Source organism: Coenobita brevimanus, chromosome 41 (genome assembly GCF_032717465.1).
Source record: "Coenobita brevimanus isolate Jiangsu-jjx chromosome 41, ASM3271746v2, whole genome shotgun sequence".
Lineage (NCBI taxonomy): Eukaryota > Metazoa > Arthropoda > Malacostraca > Decapoda > Coenobitidae > Coenobita > Coenobita brevimanus.
This window is the reverse complement of record NC_136994.1, coordinates 15,010,746-15,032,521: the sequence shown is the minus strand read 5'-3', so window position 1 is coordinate 15,032,521 and position 21,776 is coordinate 15,010,746. Positions and strand designations below refer to the sequence as shown.

The 21,776-nt window shown below is 41.3% G+C and overlaps 1 protein-coding gene across 1 annotated transcript in view; it reads right to left on the bottom strand.

Annotated features, from left to right (window-relative positions):
- The window catches only part of Itpr (Inositol 1,4,5,-trisphosphate receptor), a 365,063-nt gene that overhangs the window by 206,140 nt on the left and 137,147 nt on the right, over window positions 1–21,776 (bottom strand). The window contains exons 9-11 of the mRNA XM_080270492.1: window positions 19,626–19,709; window positions 1,390–1,604; window positions 680–840 (exon numbers count right to left, since the gene is read on the bottom strand). Of these exons, the coding sequence (XP_080126618.1) occupies window positions 680–840; window positions 1,390–1,604; window positions 19,626–19,709 (460 nt within the window). The remainder of the gene's footprint in view (window positions 1–679; window positions 841–1,389; window positions 1,605–19,625; window positions 19,710–21,776) is intronic.

The following is a 21,776-nucleotide window of genomic DNA, read 5'->3' as shown; positions in this document are numbered from 1 at the left end:
GATGTTCAGAAAACTACAATACCATATCAAAAGTGGTGGAAGTATATGATTCTTAAGTATTAACCTCAATATTGTGCAGTGCTGAATTCACTTCCTACAGTAATTATAATTATTAACCATGGAATTCTAATAATTATATATATCAGTAATACCAGTACTATTAGTTTCTTATACAATGCATGGATTTATCTTGTATCAATAATCATTTCACTTAACAATTCACCGGCAAATGAGTAGCACTCTGATACATATTGTACCAGTCAATGGCATGAATAAAGAAAGTCTAAGTTAGACACACAAGATAATTCAATACTGTACAATATACGGTATATGAACCTTGTAAAGCATAAATGCTACGATGTCCATACATTACCAAATAATGATCAAATGCTTCCTTAAATAGCAATGTGCTATGATTGACGTTAGTAGGTAGTGTTCACCCACTGTGGTCATAAAAATTCCCTTAAGTGAATAATATTACTTGTAACACCAATACTCTAGAGGGTAACACAGTGTATTGTACTAACAAAGGCTAACCAAAGTGAAATATGATGCATTCAGCCACCAGTTTTTCACAGTTACCATAACCCTTTTAGTGCATATTAAGAAGATAATTACTGTGTATGTTAAAATATAATTCACTTTTAGCATCAAAACAACTTAAAATTTACATCCCTACCTGCGGTCAGTCTGTGATATGGAGCCCTTCTCAAGACGTTTGGCATGCTTGGCAAGAACCTCACTTGCGTCATTAGCAAAGTCTAAGTCTCGCACCTCCTTGGCATGTACCGGCACCAGTGAGAATGCCTCTTTGTCCTCCTTGATAGGTGCACATCCCACCTGTAGAGAAGGAATTGTATTGTAGCCACACTGGTGAGATACTAAACACCTCAGCCTCCTTCATTACATATCCCACCCCTCTCAACACACTACACCCCCTCACTGCATACTCCACTCCTTTCACTGCACACCCTACCCCTTTCACTGTACACCTCCCCTTCACTGTACATCCTACCCCTTCACTTTCCATCTTATCCCTTCACTGAACACCCCACCCTCTTCATTATAAATACTAAGCCTCTTACTCTACATCCAAGCTAACAGGGCTTAAATTTAGATTTTCTTTTCTTAGGAATACTTTGGGGCTTTCAGTTCTTTACATACACATCACTGCAATATCTGCACATCCATCAAATTACTGAACTACCCAACTACAAATACTGTGGTCTTCAAAGTGAGCCATCAGACTCATCATTCCCAATTCACACCCACAACTCTACTTCCCAACGATCCACTGTCCTTCATTTAACTCATTACTCCTTACTCACAACCATCACACCACCCTAAATAATTACCCAATCATGTCTTTAACTCATCATCCAGGCTGACCTTTGACATAACTGGCCTGTCCTCCTCCTTATCGATGGGTATAGACGTGGAGTGGACCCAGGTGGATGTGCACAGGTGTCGGAGGCGCACATAGGAGGACTGGGGTACCATGGAGTCCCCACGGATTAGGGTCGTCGGCTCCAGCTCAAAGATAGAGGCGATATCATTGCTCAGCGGAACTGAGACCAACTGATACACTGGCCCTCCGTTGGGATCTGGGGTTGACATGGAGGGTAAGAGCATTAAGTCACTGTGACTGGAGATGCTTCTAAATTTTCTTCTTGTCATCTCCTGACAATCTTATTCAGCTTAGGAGAGACTTTAAACTTCATGTTAAATATTGCCATTATTAATCCCTTGAGTGCAAGAAGCCTTTCCTAAACTGTATAAAATGGTCTAATTAAAGCAATAATAAAGCATAAAGCAAGACAGACAGCTTTAGATTATTAAACTGTATGAAAATAGAAGGAGATTAGGATCAACATGGACAGACTCTGATGCTTGTGAGGAAAATAATGAAAGTTTAATTCAAGTACTTGGGTGGTGTGATGAGTAAGGATGGAGCTTTTGGGGGTGAAGTGCTTGAAAGGGTACAGCAGGGAAGGAAGGTTGTTGGTTCACTGAAGGCAGTGTCGAGAAATAGGAAGGTGAGTATGGACGTTAAGAAGTCACTGCATGATAGTATTGTGAACCCTACCCTGATGTATGGAGACGAGGCACGGGCCTTGCAAGAGGGGATCAAGTCAAGACTGAGAGCAGTGAAAATAAGTTACCTGAGAGGAGCATGTGGAGTGACATGGAGGGACAGGTTGATGAATGAAGAAGTGAAAGAACGTTGTGGGTTGGATGTGGATGTGGTTGAGAAGATAGGAGAAATACACTGAGATGGTCTGGACATGTGGAGAGAATGGAGAATGAAAGACTGACTAACAGGGTGCATGTAGGTGAGGTGGAGGGAGCGAGAGGGAGGGGAAGACCGAGGATGAGGTGGAGGGATGGAACGGACAGGTATATGAGGGAGGGGGGAGTGAGTGGAGGGAGGGTAGTCAAATGGTAGGTGACAGAATGACTTGGAAGCGTTTTGTCTGCGGCCACCCTTTGGGGGATTAGGGCGTCGGGCTACAGATAGATAGAAAATTCCTTCAGTTGGAGTACGTTACCTTAATTTTATTCTCTCTAATACCAGACAATTTTACTCAGCTATGGAAGTGCCTCCAAGTAATGCAGGGGTTATATACAGCTACATCTAACTTCTTCAGTTTGAAAAGCCTTTCCAGAGCTGAATAAAAGGTAAAGGAGTTAAGTAAGGCTACATTAAACCACTCCAAATTTTAGTCTCTCCAGAGCTGAATAAAATCATCTAGAGATAGCAGCATGAATGAAATTAAAATTAGGTAAGTCACCTGACTGAAGGGATTAACTGGGCATTTTGTGGTGTGTAAATAGACAAGAGAAATAGCCACTCCAAATGAGCAGAATGTGAGGTATACATGGACAGAATGTAAGGTCTAATAAAAGACATTGTAGAGTTTTAATGGACAGAATGTTTGGTTTAATCTGGCCGATATAGGGTCTACATGGACTGAGTGTGAGTGGGGACAAAGTACAATCTAAGTGGACAGAATGCAGTGTCTAACTGGGCAGACTTTTGGGTCTAAATGAACAGAACGTTGGGTCTAAATGGACAGAATGTTGGGTCTAAATGGACAGAATGTGGGGCTTAAATGAACAGAAAGTGGGGCTTTATTGGACAGAATATGGGGCTTGAATGGACAGAATGTTGGGTCTTAATGAACAGAATGCAGGATCTAGGTGGACAGAATGTAGGACTTAAATGGGCAGGATGAGGTCAAAATATACATAATAAGGGGTCAAAATGGACAGAATATGGAACCTAAATAGACAACGTTAGGTCTATATTGCTCAGTAAAATCCAAATACCAGCATTCAAAAATGAATCAAATAATACAGTACAGTACTGTTATTAGTAAAATGTGGCTGGATATAAATTACTGGCAAACTGTGTATATAGCCAGTGCACCAATTTGTAATTCATTCTGAGAAAACCATCAGGGCAGGAAAAGTTAAAATCTATATAATCATTTTGTACAAGAACTGAGAGCTCTGTAGTTCACTGCATCAAACACCAACCAATTTTATCTACTTCAAAGAAACCTAGGACAGCAAAAAGGTCAAAGCTTCCAATCCAACATTATGATTTCTATTTTATATCTGCTACCTCCAGATCACTTTACTTCGATCAAGAGAGACTACCTGAACTGGAGGGGTTACCTACAGCTTTCATTAATCCTTGTACTGTTAGGGTTCTCTGCTAAGCTGAATAAAATAAACAGGAATTGGTAAAAAATCAATTTAAAAATATAGCACTGGAGCCAAGACGTTAAAGGAAACAGTTAGGGGTGTATACAAATGAAACAGGTGTAAACTGATGGTCAGAGTAAAATACCTGTGTGTGACAGAATCAGTGGATGGATGGATGGATGGAAGGATGGAAGGAAGGAAGGAAGGAAGGATGGATGGATGGATGGATGAATGGATGGATGGATGGATGGATGGACGGACAGAAGGAAGGAAGGAAGAATGGAAGGATGGATGGATGGATGGATGGATGGATGGATGGAGGGAGGGAGGGAGGGAGAGAAGGAAGGAACGAAGGTAGGATGGAAGGAAGGGAAGGGAAGGATGGATGGATGGATGGATGGATGGATGGATGGATGGAAGGAAGGAAGGGAAGAAGGAAGGAAGGAAGGCTGGAAGGAAGGAAGGAAGGAAGGCTGGAAGGAAGGAAGGAAGGAAGGAAGGAAGAAAGAAAGGCAGGAAGGAAAGGACAGATGGAAGGAAAGGACAGATGTAAGGGAGGGAGAGAGGAACATAAAATCTGAGAAAAATCTATCTATCTACTGCCAGACGCCATAATCCCGTAAGGGGTGGCCATTTGACTTTGAGTTATTTGTTTTACGGGGAGGGGCACTAACCCTCCACCAACCCACTTGCTGACACATAGGGAGCACGTATGGTTTGGTTATATGGTTACCACCCAGCGTTGTGGTTTCTTGGCTTACAGGAAACCATTTGGCTTGTCACTCAATGTAAAGCCACCGGTAAAGGAAGGAAAAGCAATAAGAAGTGAGAGGAAAGATAGGAGAAATAGGAAGAAAGGAAGGCAGGCACAGAAAAAGAATGAAAAAGGCTATGGAAGAAGTAGCCAGCACTACATCAAGTGAGTGAATGATGGTCACCACCACCGAAAGGCTAATTGTGGGATGGTTAAAAACCCCTGTGAAAACCTAGGGATAAAAGTTCTTATAAGAGATGACAGTGAATTTTTCTTTATTCTTTCATTCAGTAATTAGACAATGGTATCAAATTTCTGCTATAATTATATGAAAGTAATATGAAAAAACTTACTAAATACAGTACCATGAAAAGTGAACACTGTATTTCAAATAATACATCTTCATACAGACACAACAGCACTCCTTGTACCTCCACCTTGGCATATATGCATTCACGATCCAGAGAAAGTATCCAGGCCTTGTTGATGCCGTGGCCAGGAAACCAAAAATGATCTGGTATTTGGACACAGCTTCCCCTCCTCCTCCCTCCATCCATTCCCAACTACAACCACCTTCCCTGATCTCTTGATTGAGAGGTAGCTCACTCCTTTGCATCGCGGTCAGAAGTGCGTGTACACACACACACACACACACACACACACACAAGAAATGTGTGATAAAATAAGTTAAGAACACATGTCATTACAAGCTTGACTCAATCCTGTTAAAATAAAACACCCACTCTATCTTCGAAAGTGTGGGTGTAATTAATATAAATCAATAAGTAAAAACCTCTGTGTAATGGGTAAGCCGTGTTCTACCCTACGCTCAATAAAACTATCAGCCAGTAGCAGGAATAAAATAGCAGTTTCTTTCATGAATGAACTATTTAGTGTTTGTCTGTTAGTCAGTATGTCTTCATATGCTTTAAGTCTTTTTGTCCAGGAGAGTTGTATTTTCACATCAACTGAATAAAATCATCTTACAGTAACAATATTGCAATACCAATTAATCTATCTATCTATCTATTGCCAGACGCCTCAATCCCGTTTGGGATGGCCACAAACAAATCGCCTCCAAGTCGCCTTGTCCCCCGCCATTTCACTACCCTGCTCCCAACTCACACCCCCCTCTCTCATATACCTCTCCACCCCATCCCTCCATCTCATCCTCGGCCTCCCCCTCCCTCTTCCCCCATCCACCTCACTCACATACACTCTCTTCGTCAGTCTTTCACCCTCCATCCTCTCCACATGGCCAAACCACCTCAGTGTGTTCCTCATAACGCTCCCTATCACATCCACATCAACACCACAACGCTCCTTTATATCCTCATTCGTCAGCCTGTCTCTCCATGTGACTCCACAGGCTCCTCTTAAATAACTCATTTCCACTGCTCTCACTCTTGACTTGTGTCCTTCCAACAACGTCCAAGCTTCACTTCCGTACGTTAGAGTTGGTATCACAATACTGTCATGTAGTAACTTTTTCACTTCCATGCTCACTTCCCTGTTTCTTATCACTGCTTTCAAAGAACCAGCAACCTTTCTTCCTGGCTCTACCCTTTCAAGCACTTCACCCTCCAAACCTCCATCCTTACTCATCACACTACCCAAGTACTTAAACGTACTCACATTTTCCAATTCCTCACCATCCAACCTCGCTGTACATTCACTGACTTCACCTCTCTCAAAGACCATCACTTTACTCTTCCCTACATTCACCTTCAGATTCCGTTTCTTACACACTCTCCCAAACTCATCCACCAAGCCTTGCAGCTCCCCTTCGTCTTCACTTAACAACACAGTATCATCTGCAAACAACAGTACAGGGAGTTTCCAAACACTATCCTCTCTCACCAGGGCCACTCCAACATCCACTACTCTACCTTGTACCTCTTTTATTACCCCATCCATGTACAGATTGAACAACCATGGAGACATGACACATCCCTGTTTCAAACCAACTTTCAAAGAGAAAAATTCACTTAGTTCACCATCCACACGCACTGCAGCCTTCGCACCATCGTACATACTCTTCACAGCATTCAACAACTTCCCATCTACTCCATATATTCTTAACACTTTCCACAATCCTTGTCTATCCACCCTGTCATATGCTTTCTCCAAATCCATGAAAGCCGCATACAACTTCTTTCCCTTCTCTAGAAACTTTTCCACTAAAGATCTAAGAATGAATATCTGATCTAGACAACCTCTTCCCTTCCTAAAGCCTCCCTGTTCTTCTCCAACTAATTTCTCTGTTCTTTCTCTAACTCTGTCAATAAGTATCCTACCATACACTTTTCCTATTATACTAAGAAGACAAATGCCCCTATGATTACCACACACTTCTTTTTCCCCTTTTCCTTTGTACAAGGGAATAATTATACCTGACTTCCAATCCTCCGGGACTCTACCTTCCTCCCAGGCTAATCTGCACATCTTCCACATCCATTCTACTACTATCTCTCCCCCATGCTTCAGCATTTCACCACACACTCCATCAATTCCTGGGGCTTTCCCTGATTTAACTTTCTTCATTGCTTCCACAACTTCTATCCTACTGATTTCTTCCTGTCTTCTCACCTCCCTCCTTCTCCCAGCCATTCCCCTGCCACTTATACTCGCATTACTTCCATCCTCTACGTTCAACAATTCCATAAAATGTTCTCTCCATCTGCTCACTTTTTCTCCCTTCTCCACTAGTAATCTCCCATTTTTATCTTTCACTCCCCTGCTAACTTCACTTCCACCCTGTCTTACTCTTTTCACCTCTTTCCAGAACATTTTCTTACAGTCCCTCCACTTTACACTCAAATTCCTTCCAAATTCCTCATCCACTCTCTTCTTACTCTCTCTTACTAATCTTTTCACCTCTCTCTTTCTTTCTACATATAACTCTCTCTTCCGCCTCTCAACTTCTTCCACGCCCCTATTTCTCATCCATTCATTGTATGCTTTCTTCTTTTGTGCCACAGCCTGTTTCACCTCTTCAGTCCACCACGCTGTTCCTTGCACCCCCCTCCGTCTTCTCTTCCTTCCACACACCACATCACATGCTGCACATATTTCTTCTGTAAATATGCTACACACACCTTCCACGTCTCCCATCTGCTCCAATTAATGTGAACTGATAATTCCAGGTAATGTGAACTGATAATTTGGAAACTGTCAGCCTCACTTTCGTTCTGTTAATTTTACCTGCTTCTCTGTCTTTCAAGTCTTCATCAACAGAAAGAGTTTATTCTCACTTATGCTAAATAAAATTACCTGTTTGTAGCAAGAATGAAAAAGCAATCTAATATCTATTGCCATAAGCCTTAATCCCATAAGGGGTGGCTACAAACAAATTGCCTCCATGTCACCCTGCCCCCACCATTTCACTGCCCTGCTCCCAGCTCATATCCCCTTATCTCATATACCTCTCCACTCCATCCCTCCATCTCAGCCTTGGACTCCACCCCCTCCCCTCCTCCACCTCACTCACATACACTCTCCACATCAGCCTCTCACTCTCCATCCTCTCCACATGGCCAAACAACCTCAGTGTGTTTCTCCTAATGCTTCCCATCACATCCACATCCACACCATGATGCTCCTTCACTTCCTCATTTGTCAGTCTGTATCTGCGTGTGACTCCACATGCTCCTCTCAAATAACTCATTTCCACTGCTCTCACTCTTGACTTCTGTCCCTCCAACAAAGTCCAAGCTTCATTTCCATGTTAGAGTTGGTATCACACTACTGTCAAGCATTAACTTTTTCACTGTTTCTTATCACTAATTTCAAAGATCCAGCAACCTTTCTTCCTTGTTGTACCCATTCAAGCACTTCACCCACTAAAATTCCATCCGTACTCATCACACTATCCAAGTACTTAAAATACTCATAATTTCTATTTCCTTCTCATCCAATCTCACTGTACATTCAGAGACTTCATTTCTCTTGAAGACCATAACTTTACTCTTCTCTACATTCACCTTTAGATTCTGTTTCTTTCACACTCTCCAAAACTCATTCACTAAGCCTTGCAGTACCCTTCGTCTTCACTTAACAATATAGCATCATCTGGAAACAACAGTACAGGGAGTGTCCAAACACTGCCCTCTTGGATTAGGACTGCTCCAACATCCACTGCACTACCTTGAATCTCTTTATAACCCCATCCATATACAGGTTGAACAACCATGGAGACATGACACATGCTTGTTTCAATCCAACCTTGAAACAGAAAAATTCACTCAGTTCACTGTCCACATGTACTGCAGCCTTAGCACCATCATACATACTCTTCACGGCATTCAACAACTTCCGACCTACTCCATATATTCTTAAAACTTTCCACAATCCTTGTCTATCCACCCTGTCATATGCTTTCTCCAAATCCATGAAGGCTGCATACAACTTCTTTCCCTTCTCTAGAAACTTTTCCACTGAAGACATAAGAATGAATATTTGATCTACACAACCACTTCCCTTCCTAAAACCTCCGTTCCTCTCCAACTAATTCCTTTACGGAAAGTAAGAAGTGTTAATGTTAGGGGTTGGGATGCAAGAGGTTGACCAAAAAAGACCTGGGATGAGGTCACTGAGTGTGACCTCAGGGATATGGGACTGAATAAGGAAACTGCCAGGGATTGAGCGGCATGGAGAGCCACCATTAGGTGACCAAGGCCGATGCATGCAAGCATGTTGGGGTCTTCAAAAACGAATGAATGAACGAACAAACTGTTATTTCACTCTTGCTAAAAACAGGTGATTATATTCAGTATAAGTGTGAATAAACTCTTTCTGTAGATGAAGATGTGAATGACAGAGAAGCAGGTAAAATACTGTATACAGAACGAAAGCGAGGCTGACAGTTTCCAAGCTTTCAGTTCATATTACCTGGAATTATCAGTTCACATTAACTGGTGTTGCAATATTGTTACTGTAAGACAATTTTATTCAACTGAAGTGGAAATACGACTTTCTCGAACAGGAAGACATAAAGCATATGAAGACATACTGATTAACAGACAAACACTCTCAAAACAGTTCATTCATGAAGTAAACTGCCATTTTACTCTTGCTACTGGCTGATAGTTTTATCAAATTTAGGATAGAATATGTCTTACCCGTTACACAGATATTTTTGTTTACTGAATTACATTAATTACACCCACGCTCTTGAAGACAGAGCAGGTGTTATTTTTTAACAAGATTAAGTCAAGCTCGTAATGACCTGTGTTCTTTCCTTATTTTATCACACATTTCTAGTGTGTGTGTGTGTGTGTGTGTGTGTTGCATGCACGCACTTCATACCACAAAATAAAGGAGTGAGCTACCTCTCAATCAAGAAAAGCAAGGAAGGTGATCGTAGCTGGGAATGGATGGAGGGCAGAGGAGGGGAGGGTGTTTAAAACTACAGTAAAGCCTCACTGTAAAGGACTATTTGGGCCCAAGCCATTCCGAAAACAGCGAAATTCCGATAATAGAGACATCCAAACTTCCCCCTACTAACCCGGACTTTTTCCGATATATCAGACATTAATCCAGATCGCATCAATGGTTTTTAAACTGTTTTCACTACCATTGCAGTACTTTATTATACAATAATCATACAGTATAATACATATAGCAATACTGTACTGTTCACTGATAAACATGATTTTTATTTACCTTATTGTGGTGAACATAGCTGAAGTGGTCAGACAGTCTCGACTGCTTCTGACTTTATCGGACTTTTTCCGATATACAAGAATTTAGTCTGGTAGCTCCTTGATTCCAGTAAAAGCAAATTCTGGTCTACCGAAGTCTGTTATATCATGGTTTTACTGTAGTGTATGTCCAAACACCAAACCATTTTTGGTTTCCTGGCCATGGCATCAACAAGGCCTGGATACTTTCTTTGGATCGCGAGTGTACAATTATAACGGAATATGGAGAAGGACGACCAAAATACAAGGTGAAAACAAAAGGTAGGGGAATCGGGTTCTTTGGACTGTATTCCTTTGAGATGAACAGGTTTTTTTGTACCTTTTCCTTAGTAATCTATTTTGGTCACTGCATTACACCTTCTGTTCATGCTATTACCTATGCCAGTGAAACTGGACACAGGTTATGCATTCACCCAGGCCTGCCTGTCTGTGTGTGTACACAGTGTCTCAGAAAGTTGTAAGAGTATGATAAATTTCAACAATATCTGGTTGATAAGTGCACAGTGAAGCATGAAAGTGCTGATTGGATTCTGAAGTGGATCTGGATGTGGATGCAGGATTAAATACTAAATTTTTTGCACTGGCTGAGGTATGTGCTCTCAGAGACTGTATAACAGGGTAGATTATGATCGTAGAATTAACTGACTATGTGAGACCATAAAAGTATTTATCTGGCAGAAAAGAGGTTTCACAGCAGCTAATCGTAAATTTTGTTGGTGCTGGTGGAGGATGCACTCTGTGAATGCTTCCTTGTTTACAGTATCTCTTAATATTACTGGCCTATGCTGCACAAATAACAAGAAGTATTACCATGCCACATACCAGTACTGAAAGAAGTTGGTAAGGGAGAGCTGCTAGGGAGCCTCCTTAACAAACGTGAATACAATCTTTGAAAGATTACTGTCATAACTTCCTAGATGAACTCTTCGGCTGGGCACTGGGCAATATATAAATAGGTGAATGGGCAGAAAGAAAACACGGCTTGTGAAAGAATAATTTTAACAAGCTTGGACATTTTAAAAGAACAGGTGCTTTTTTTCATTTTGCTTTACATCAGTTCTTTTGCATATGGCCCCTTGAATTTTAATGTTCATAACATGATGTATGCAGTAATTTCAAAATATATTATCAGTAATTGTAACTATGTTGCTACAGTATTCAAATAAGCTTCCATCTTATTATATCATTTTCCCAGTCAAGTAAGCTGTACATAACAAGAAAGGCAATATTTTTATTCACAGCAGGATGATCCATGTACCTGACAAAACAATGACTTGGTTTCCTGGGAATGGTTAACAGAAAGTTTACAATACGTGCTAGCACTTGAGCACAATACTGCAAGACTAATCTATGTACACTCAGTCTAAAACAGACAGGCTAACATTTCTGAGCATTAGAAGTTAAGTAACTCTCCCAGCTAAAATTTAACATATGTGTACATTAAGTCTTCATTATAAAACAGGGATGTGATCTAAAATATCAAACCTTTTTCCTTACAACTGGTACTGTAAATTAGGAAGAACTGTCCAAGCAACAATGAAACTTTAACTGGCTTTCCTCCCCCCCCCCCCAGTGATATACAGTGGACAACAGCAAAAAAGGCTGCCCCAAATGTCAGCTTATAATGAGGACTTACTGTACCTTACTACATAAGGCTAGTTAGAACTAGGACTATGTACACTGCTGTACATTAAAAACTTGTCTGATATGTCATTTCTGAGAACTCTGAGCAAAGTGGAACTCCTAGTTAATGCTATAAGAGACCAGATTACAGTACTGGTTGACATGAGTCATAAAAGGGATCTGATTTAAAAGTTTCATTATGGTGAAGAGGGACACCTTTATGTGGTGGCACTGATACATCTCCATAATTCCCAAAAGGACAAAGGTGGTCTGTAGCCAAGAGATTTACATGCTTTTAAGTCACATCTATCTATCTATCTATCTACAGCTCAACGCCCTAATCCCGCAAAAGGTGGCCACACACAAAATGCCTTCAGGTCACTCTGTCACACACCATTTGACTACCCTCCCCCCAACTCACTCTCCCCTCCCTCATATACCTCTCAACTCCATCCCTCCACCTCATCCTCCATCTTCCCCTCCCTCTCCCTCTCTCCACTTCACCTACATTCATCCTCTTAGTCAGTCTTTCATTCTCCATTCTCTCCACATGTCCAAACCACCTCAGTGTATTTCTCCTAATCTTCTCAACCACATCCACATCCACCCCACAACGTTCCTTCACTTCTTCACTCATCAACCCGTCCCTCCATGGCTCTCCACATGCTCCTATCAGGTAACTCATTTCCACTGCTCTCACTCTTGACTTATTCCCCTCTAGCAAGGTCCATGCCTTGCTTCCATACATCAGGGTAGGGATTACAATACTATCATGCAGTGACTTCTTAACTTCCATACTCACCTCCCTGTTTTTCATCACTGCTTTCAGTGAACCAACAACCTTCCCTCCCTGCTGTACTCTTTCAAGCACTTCATCCCCAAAAGTTCCATCCTTACTCATCACACTACCCAAGTACTTGAATGCACTCACATTCTCCATATCCTCACCATCCAACCTCACTGTGCATTCTGTGACTTCATTCCTCTCAAACACCATAACTTTACTCTTGTTTACATTAACTTTCAGATTCCTCTTCCTACACTCTGTCCCAAATTCATTCACCACACCATCATTAACACTAGCAATTCCTCCTCCTCCTCCTCCTCATCATCATCAATTCCAATGCCTCTCTCCCTCCTTGGAACCTTCCGATATAGAATAGTCATGACAGAACCACCTCCAAGCTACTCTGTCTTCACATACTCCTCTCACTGTCTCAGATACTCCTTTTCCTCTTCCTCCTTTCTCATTAATGTACAGCTCACTGTATTTATCACACTAACCTGTACCATCGCTACCAAACCATCCTGAAGAATCATCCCTATCATCATTACTATCATCATCAAGAACAGACAGGAGATCCTCAATGACATTTCACTCAACATCATCCCTCTCATCTTTATCACTATCACTTAAAAAAAAAAAAAAAAGACATGGGACCTTCAATGACATATTTCAGTAACCATCATCCCATTCATCATCATCATTATAATGTATCATCAAGAACATACATGAGACCCCTAATGATACAATTCCGTCACATATAATCTGGGACGGTCAATCATCACATGCTATATTGCTCTGCCAAGCAAGTATGTTTGGTTAGTTCGTGTGGATGGAATGCCAAGTGTGTAGGGAAACAACTGTATTGCTATAACATACACTACAAGACTGATGAAAATATGTAATGTTTAAATAATAGGGCTGGTGGAAGAGAATAATTATATACATTTACCTCATGATACAATCAATCAAAACACAATCTCTCCTTTATAATACCACATCTTTGCTATATGATGCATTACTCATAACTATAATCAATAAATTTTCTTTCCCAGTACATCACTTGTCGAGTGCCTGGCATGTTTTGACATCTACTACCTATGATCTTTGTTTGCTTTTGGTAAGAAATGCATTTGCTGGTCTACGGTCATTATGTAAAAATGTTACACTTTGATTTTTTCAAACTAAAATTACTGTATTAGTGGTAGGTGGGGGCATTCACCATCCACTCACTCGATGTAGTGCTGCTTTGGGTGTCTGCCCTTTCCTCTCTTCCATCCTTCCTCTTCTGTCTTTCTTTCTTTCTTTCATTCTTTCCTCTTTCTTCTGCCTATGAGTGACTTTACACTCCCACTTCTGTCTTTCTTGCCTTCATTCTTTCCTCTTCCTCCTGCCTATGGGTGACTACACTGAGTGACAATCCAAATGGTTTCCTGTACAATAAGAAACTATTCACTACACTGGGTGGTAACCATATAATCAAATTATGGCACCTGGTGGTTTAGTGGATAATTAAGGTGCTCCAATTGGATTCAGCCTGTGAAGGTTTATATCTAAGGGATGGTTGGGGTCTATTTGCTCATGTAATGCTACTCAGGGATAAATGAGGCTGGTCACTCTCATCTTAAATGTCAGGATCAACTTGCCTAGCCCCAGGTTCCTACGCTCCTCTCTGGAGCGACATAGGATAGGATGATGGATGGATGGAAAATAACTACATGTACTAAACAGTCCACGAAAAACTCTACCCAGGGTATATTTTCTCCCCCCATCAATCTGATACATACAGTATTTTTCTACTATATTCCTGATAATTACAGTTTAACTGAGCTTTGGATAGACCATTCATAATGAAGAGGTTAATGAAGACTACAGCTATCTCCACCAGTTCAGACAGTCTTTCTTAAACTCAATATATCAGCAGGGGATAGCATGAATTAAGAAAAAAAAAATTCATATCCTTGGGCTGATGGTGTTACTGCTCTAAACCTACTCCTACTGAAGAATATTGTAATCTATTCAACAATGCAGCCCCAGTGTAAAGTGATGGATACCTGTTTTGACTCAGCACAGGTGAGACCAAGGGGCATTTTCTTGTTGGTTATGGAGGTTCCCTAGCCCCTCATTCCTGCTGGCTATTTTTTGCATATGGCAAATTAATATTCTGTATGCCATTTATACAAACTGTGTTGATAGTAAAAGGATATAAATAGAATACAAGAGAACATTAACAGGTAGTTTACTATAATAAACTACCTAATAAGATGTGTTTGGTCATGTACACACTAAGTGCTTGCCGGCATGGGCAGTTCAAAACACAAGTTTTGCATCCCTGTAACCTATGCAAGTGGCCCCACTGGACACATGCAGGTGCAGGCAAAACTCCTTAGGGTTACAGTAATGCAGAACTCCTGCCTGTACCAGCAAGCATTTGGGGTGGAGACAGCCTTAGTGGGCCTCCGTAACCAATGAAAGTATGGGTCCTAAATTAGCTCAACACATCTAATGGCACAGGACTAAACCACAAACATGAATGTAAGTAGCACTACATAGCTGTCTGTGTTAGTGTATTGTGCGGTGCACGTCACTTACTGTACTCATTGGGGTGTAGAAATTGTTGCAGAGCATGTCTCAACCCAGAATTATCTGTAATGTTTAAAAGTATTCTTATGGTATAGACTGCAAATAAACTTGATGGTATATCGCAGAAGGGATCATGTGTCTAGTAAACTACGGTATTGTATTAACACATTCAGCCCACGTACACAACTTTTATCTTATTCTTGCTACTACCAAACAATGCTATTCAGCTCAGGAATGATTTTTCAAAATGTAGGGATTAGATATGTACATCCTTCATTAACCCCTTCACTACTAAGGGACTTCTGTTCCTGTTACTGTTATTGTGACCCCCAACTCATCAGTGAAGGCTGACACTGTCTTTTTCCATCAGTTAACACTTTTCCTTTTGGGGGAAAAGGAGAAAAATAAGGGGCATTTGTATAATCTACCTGGTTATATTGTTGCCTGTGTTAAGTGCCCCCTTCCATCACCTGGGGGTCTTTTAAGCTGAATAAAAAGTCTGATAATGGCAAGAATAGGCTGGAATGCACATCAAACCATAGTGGTTAACCAGGCTTTTTTCCTTCCTCACCAAAGTCTGGGTAATGCCTCACTATCAAGGCCAAGAATCACAAATATACAAGCAGACCTCATTATATGTATGAAACTAGTTCTAAAATATCACAATTTCTTACTTACAACTGCTACTGCAAATCTGTCTGAAACTGACAACTTATCTTCACATCTAGCAATGGAACCTCAATAGGCAATTTTTCTTTTACCAAACCCGCCCCGTTCTGACTGATTTTTCACCACTGACCCCCCCCTAATCCTGACAGATTTTGGATTTTTTTTTTTTTTTTGACTCAAACCTCCGCTTTTGATGAGAAACATCGAAAATTCATAGAGAAATCGCTCACCTGAGGTTTAAAATACCAGATACAGGTAACAGTACCCCTTACCTTACTGTGTTTTCTATGAGGCAGGGTCTAGAGAAAATGAGTTCTATGGGAGGGGTAACTATTTCACACCACTCATAAACGGTATTTATTTATTTATTTGGTACGAATTTATATGTAGTACAAGAGTATAATGGTTTTCACACAGTAATATCGGCGATATAAACACTGTTTCACTCACCAAACATATCAACATACCTCACCTTTTTAGGTGACATTACCTGATCATCATTTCTGACTGTTTCTTCCTCTAACGCTACGTAAACTTCGTCCTCCATATTGTCATCGATTGGGGTATCATTCTGGCCTTGAATTCGTACTGTGGCGCGACATGTCTTTACTGGCCAGGTCACTGGTAACAGGTGAATTGCCGAGACAATGGTGTGCGGGGGTGGGGTGGGGAGATCATGCAGGGTAAGGCATTCTCCCTGCCTGGCATCTGGTAGAGGAAGGTGTCCCATATATACGTACCAAAAATCACGCACGAAATTTGAAAAATGTGCAAATGACAGACCTTGCAATTGCAGAGCGTTTATAAACGTCAACGGGAGTCACAGTGACAAAAGTTCGGACGTATATACACGTCAACGGGAGTCGGCGGGTTAATGAGGATCTGATAGCAAGATAGGCTGTCACAAAGGGTTACTTACAACTAGTACTGTCTGTACTTATGATTAAAATCTTTATCATAAATAAGGTCTCTTTTTCCAAGAAGGTTACGGAAAGATTTTCAGTTTGGCTGTGTGTCCAGTCCTGGTCAACAGCAACCCATATAAAGAAAATACAACTGGTAATACAACCCCCTCCTCCCCACCCCACACACACACACACACACATAAACACACCATATAAAAATCTGAAGCAAAGAGAAAACCTTTAGCATGCTGTACAAGATGTCAATCATTACATCAAATACAAAATGCTTATATAATAAATCGTAAATCACAAAGCTGGCAAGCAAGACAACTTGGCCAGGTTATAACAGTCTCCCACTCCACACGTTAAAGCTTCAAAACACACATGAAAAACACACACGATACATACATTGCTGCCATTGAAAAAAAAATTTACTGAATTTTTTTTTTTTTTCTTCTTCTTTTTACTGGAGGGGTTTGAATGAACTTTTATTTACTCCTTCAATACACAAGATCTGTCTTAAGCTGAAGAAAATCATTTGGTGGTGGCACGAATTAAGGTATGTTGCTATGGTCCCACATTTATTAGAAAATGAACACACTGGACTGCAGGATGTTTTTCTTCTCCAGCAGTTCACCAACTTCCTTTTGGGGCTGAGGGGCATTTACTGGTATTTATAAAAAAGATTTCCATTGTGTGGAGGCATCTCTCTCCAGCATCAGTACCAAGAAAAAAATATAAAAATACATCATACTGAACTATCTATCTATCTACTGCCAGACACCTTCCTCCCGTATGGGGTGGCTACAAACAAATGGTCTCCATGTCGCTCTGTCCCCCACCATTTCTTTGCCCTGCTTCCCGCTCACCCCCCCCCCTCATATATCTCTCCACTCCATCCCTTCATCTCATCCTTGGCCTCCTCCTCCCTCTCCCCCACTCCACCTCACTCACATACTCTCCTTGTCAGTCTCTCGCTCTCCATCCTCTCCACATGGCCAAACCACCTCAATGTGTTTCTCCTAACACTTCCTATCACATCCACATCCACACCACGACACTCCTTCACTTCCTCATTTGTCAGTCTGTCTCTCCACGTGACTCCACATGCTCCTCTCAAATAACTCATTTCCACTGCTCTCACTCTTGACTTCTGTCCCTCCAAGAAGGCCTAAGCTTCACTTCCATACATTAAGAGGTGGTATCACAATACTGTCTGGCAATAATGTTTTCATTTCCATGCTCACTTCCCTGTTTCTTATCATTGCTTTCAAAGAACCAGCAACCTTTCTTCCTTGTTGTACCCTTTCAAGCACTTCACCCTCTAAACTTCCATCCTTAATCATCACACTACCCAAGTACTTACACGCATTCACACTGATGATGGGGTTAAATGCCCTCAAACTGCAACCAGTTCATAAATATGCTAAAGCAACTTATTGTGGCATTATGAAGGAACACTGAGCAAACTAGAACTGAGTATACAGGTGGACAACAGTAGAAACCCTGCAGTAAAATGAGACAGGACAGCATCCACATCTGTCATGCTTCTCAACCAATCAGTCATTGTAATCAGTGTCAACTTGTGCAATGTGATCTGTACAGATGGTTGATCTCAAATATTCCAGACACATCCAATAACTTTAAACTCTACTATATGATGATTTACTTTTTCCTTTTATTCTTGCTATCTCCACAAAATTTAATCTACCTCTGCAGAGATCTTAATTTACCCTTACACTAAGAGGCGTGCTGGAGAGGGACACCTTCAACTGACAGCACTAACACAACAAGCAGTGGAGTCACTCAACTCCCTTTCTATCTCCCCAAAAGAGGATGGTGGACTGCACATAAACGGCTGCTTCAGCCTTTCATTCATCAAGTTCACATCCACACAATCCAAGAGCAACTATTGTACAAACTGCAAGAGGTGTCTCCTAAGTTAAATAATAATAATCTGGAGACAGCAACAATATAACAAGTCACAGACTGAAGGGGTAAACCAGCCATACCAGTCACAAGAGCTGAGTGTTTACAATGGCTCTGCAAGTAAGAGAAGAATAACAATGACAGAAACTGCTTGGTCTCTATTTACAATCAGCTGTATTCTTGTCAGCAAGGGAGACTTAATAGCACTTCTTCCATATCAGTAAATTTTACATGGTACACCTTAATTTTCCCTTATATGCAACCTATATCTATCACACATATGCAAACTGTGAATCAGTAACAAAGAAGGGGATACAGTATTACCATTTTCACTACCATGACATAGTAGTTTAGTTTTTTGTGCAACATACTGATGACTTTATGCAGCTTAGGAAGGATCTCTAGCAGTGAAAGGTTTAACAAAGGCTATATCTAACCCATCCTGTTTTAAAAAGCCTCTCCTAATGTGGATAAGTGGCCAGTGACAACAAGAATACACATTAAAAAAGGCAACACTGGTTTGAAAGGGTTAAGGTGTAAAAGGCAGAAAAAAAAAAAAATGCACTGGAAAAGGCATTTTGAAAACTTCCAAACCAACAGGAATACAGTCCTTTAGGACTGCCAAATAATTAATGGTGTCCCAGGAAATGTGTGAAAAACTTCAGGTTATTCTTGGGCTACTTTTGAGTAATATCCCAAACAATATGGGTTCAGTTCTCTGTATTACAATGTTATACATACTGATGGTTTCATGGGAGAGAATGAGTTCCCTCATCATTCACCCAGGTCATGAATAGCTTAGTAATGACTGAGAAATGGACCCACAGTGATATAGCATTTATTACTCAAAATTACCTACAAGTAACTTCCTAAAGCTTCTCAAATTTCCCAGTACTGTACACCCTGTTGAACTGCAGCACATAAGCAAAAAACTGTGGAGCATTGTAAAGCTGGCTGGACGGTACCTGACATTCCTCTCCAAAAACTGCTTTTTCTCCTTTGACTCTCTGTGCTGCTTGACTCTACAGACTGTTGCCGCAAATTGGTCTCTAGAAAAAGGGTAAGGGATAGGTAATGGCTGAGGGGAAGACTGGGAAATAGTAGGAGGAGGTTACCAGAAAACAAAATTGACTGTTAGTGTTGCTGTTGTGGCTCAGGGCTCACACAGACATGAAGAAAGAAACATGAACTACATAAGAGGTAAGGTATCTGGTGGTTATGAGGAAACTGGAGTGTTATTAGATGTAGTATAACATAAAATGAAAGATAACAGTCAGTTATGAAAAAAAAAAAAAAAAAAAAAGGCTGTTACCACCACTGTTTTGTGACCCATGACTCATAAAAGAAACACCCTCTTCCATCTTTCATTCCTTCATTCTTTCCTCTTCCTTCTGCCTGTGGATGATTCTACACTAAGTGACAAGCCAAATGGTTTCCTGTACACCAGGAAACCATTTACTATGCTGGGTGGTAACCATTTAACCAAATTTTGGCACCTGGTGGTTTAGTGGGTAGTTACTGCGCTCCAATCGGATTAAGCAAGTGAAGGTTTATATCCAAGGGGTGGTTGGGGTTTACTGCTCACGTAATGCCACTCAGGGATGAGTGAGGCTGGTCACTCTCATCTTAAATGTCAGGACCAACTGCCTAGCCCCAGGCTCCTACGCTCCTCATGGGGCAACATAGGATTGGATGGATGGATGGTCAGAAAATTGTATACCTGTGGATCAGACTTTCTGCTTATCCTTGACTAAATGGAGGTTGGAGTCAGGGTTTCACAAGCAATGAAGACTTGCTGTTGGTGAGTTGAAACTTTTCCACACTGCATAGGTAAGTCATTGCAAATTGGTCTTGGAAACAGGTTTTCATATTAGGTGAAGCACTGGCTATGACTTCCTTCCAGCCAGGGGTAGGATAAGAGTATGTAGAAACTATGGCTAAATAGTGTACATAAAACACAGGAGGCAGGTGAAGCAAGGAAAAGATATTAACATAATGGTGAGGCGGGAGTGAGAGGGAAGAAACATCCATCTTCTATACTTGGAATTATGAACTGAAAACCATATGCTGTTCTGCACAATATAATCATTTCAGTCCAATGACTATCTATCTATTTATCTATTGCCAGCGTTTGGGGTGGCCACAAACAAATCACCTCCAAGTCGCCCTGTCCCCCGCCATTTCACTGCCCTGCTCCCAACTCACACCCCCCTCTCTCATATACCTCTCCACCCCATCCCTCCATCTCATCCTCGGCCTCCCCCTCCCTCTTCCCCCATCCACCTCACTCACATACACTCTCTTCGTCAGTCTTTCACCCTCCATCCTCTACACATGGCCAAACCACCTCAGTGTGTTCCTCATAACGCTTCCTATCACATCCACATCAACAACACAATGCTCCTTTATATCCTCATTCATCAGCCTGTCTCTCCATGTGACTCCACAGGCTCCTCTTAAATAACTCATTTCCACTGCTCTCACTCTTGACTTGTGTCCTTCCAACAACGTCCAAGCTTCACTTCCATACGTTAGAGTTGGTATCACAATACTGTCATGTAGTAACTTTTTCACTTCCATGCTCACTTCCCTGTTTCTTATCACTGCTTTCAAAGAACCAGCAACCTTTCTTCCTTGCTGTACCCTTTCAAGCACTTCACCCTCCAAACCTCCATCCTTACTCATCACACTACCCAAGTACTTAAACGTACTCACATTTTCCAATTCCTCACCATCCAACCTCGCTGTACATTCACTGACTTCACCTCTCTCAAAGACCATCACTTTACTCTTCCCTACATTCACCTTTAGATTCCGTTTGTTACACACTCTCCCAAACTCATCCACCAAGCCTTGCAGCTCCCCTTCGTCTTCACTCAACAACACAGTATCATCTGCAAACAACAGTACAGGGAGTTTCCAAACACTATCCTCTCTCACCAGGGCCACTCCAACATCCACTACCCTACCTTGTACCTCTTTTATTACCCCATCCATGTACAGATTGAACAACCATGGAGACATGACATCCCTGTTTCAACCCAACTTTCAAAGAGAAAAATTCACTTAGTTCACCATCCACAAGCACTGCAGCCTTCACACCATCGTACATACTC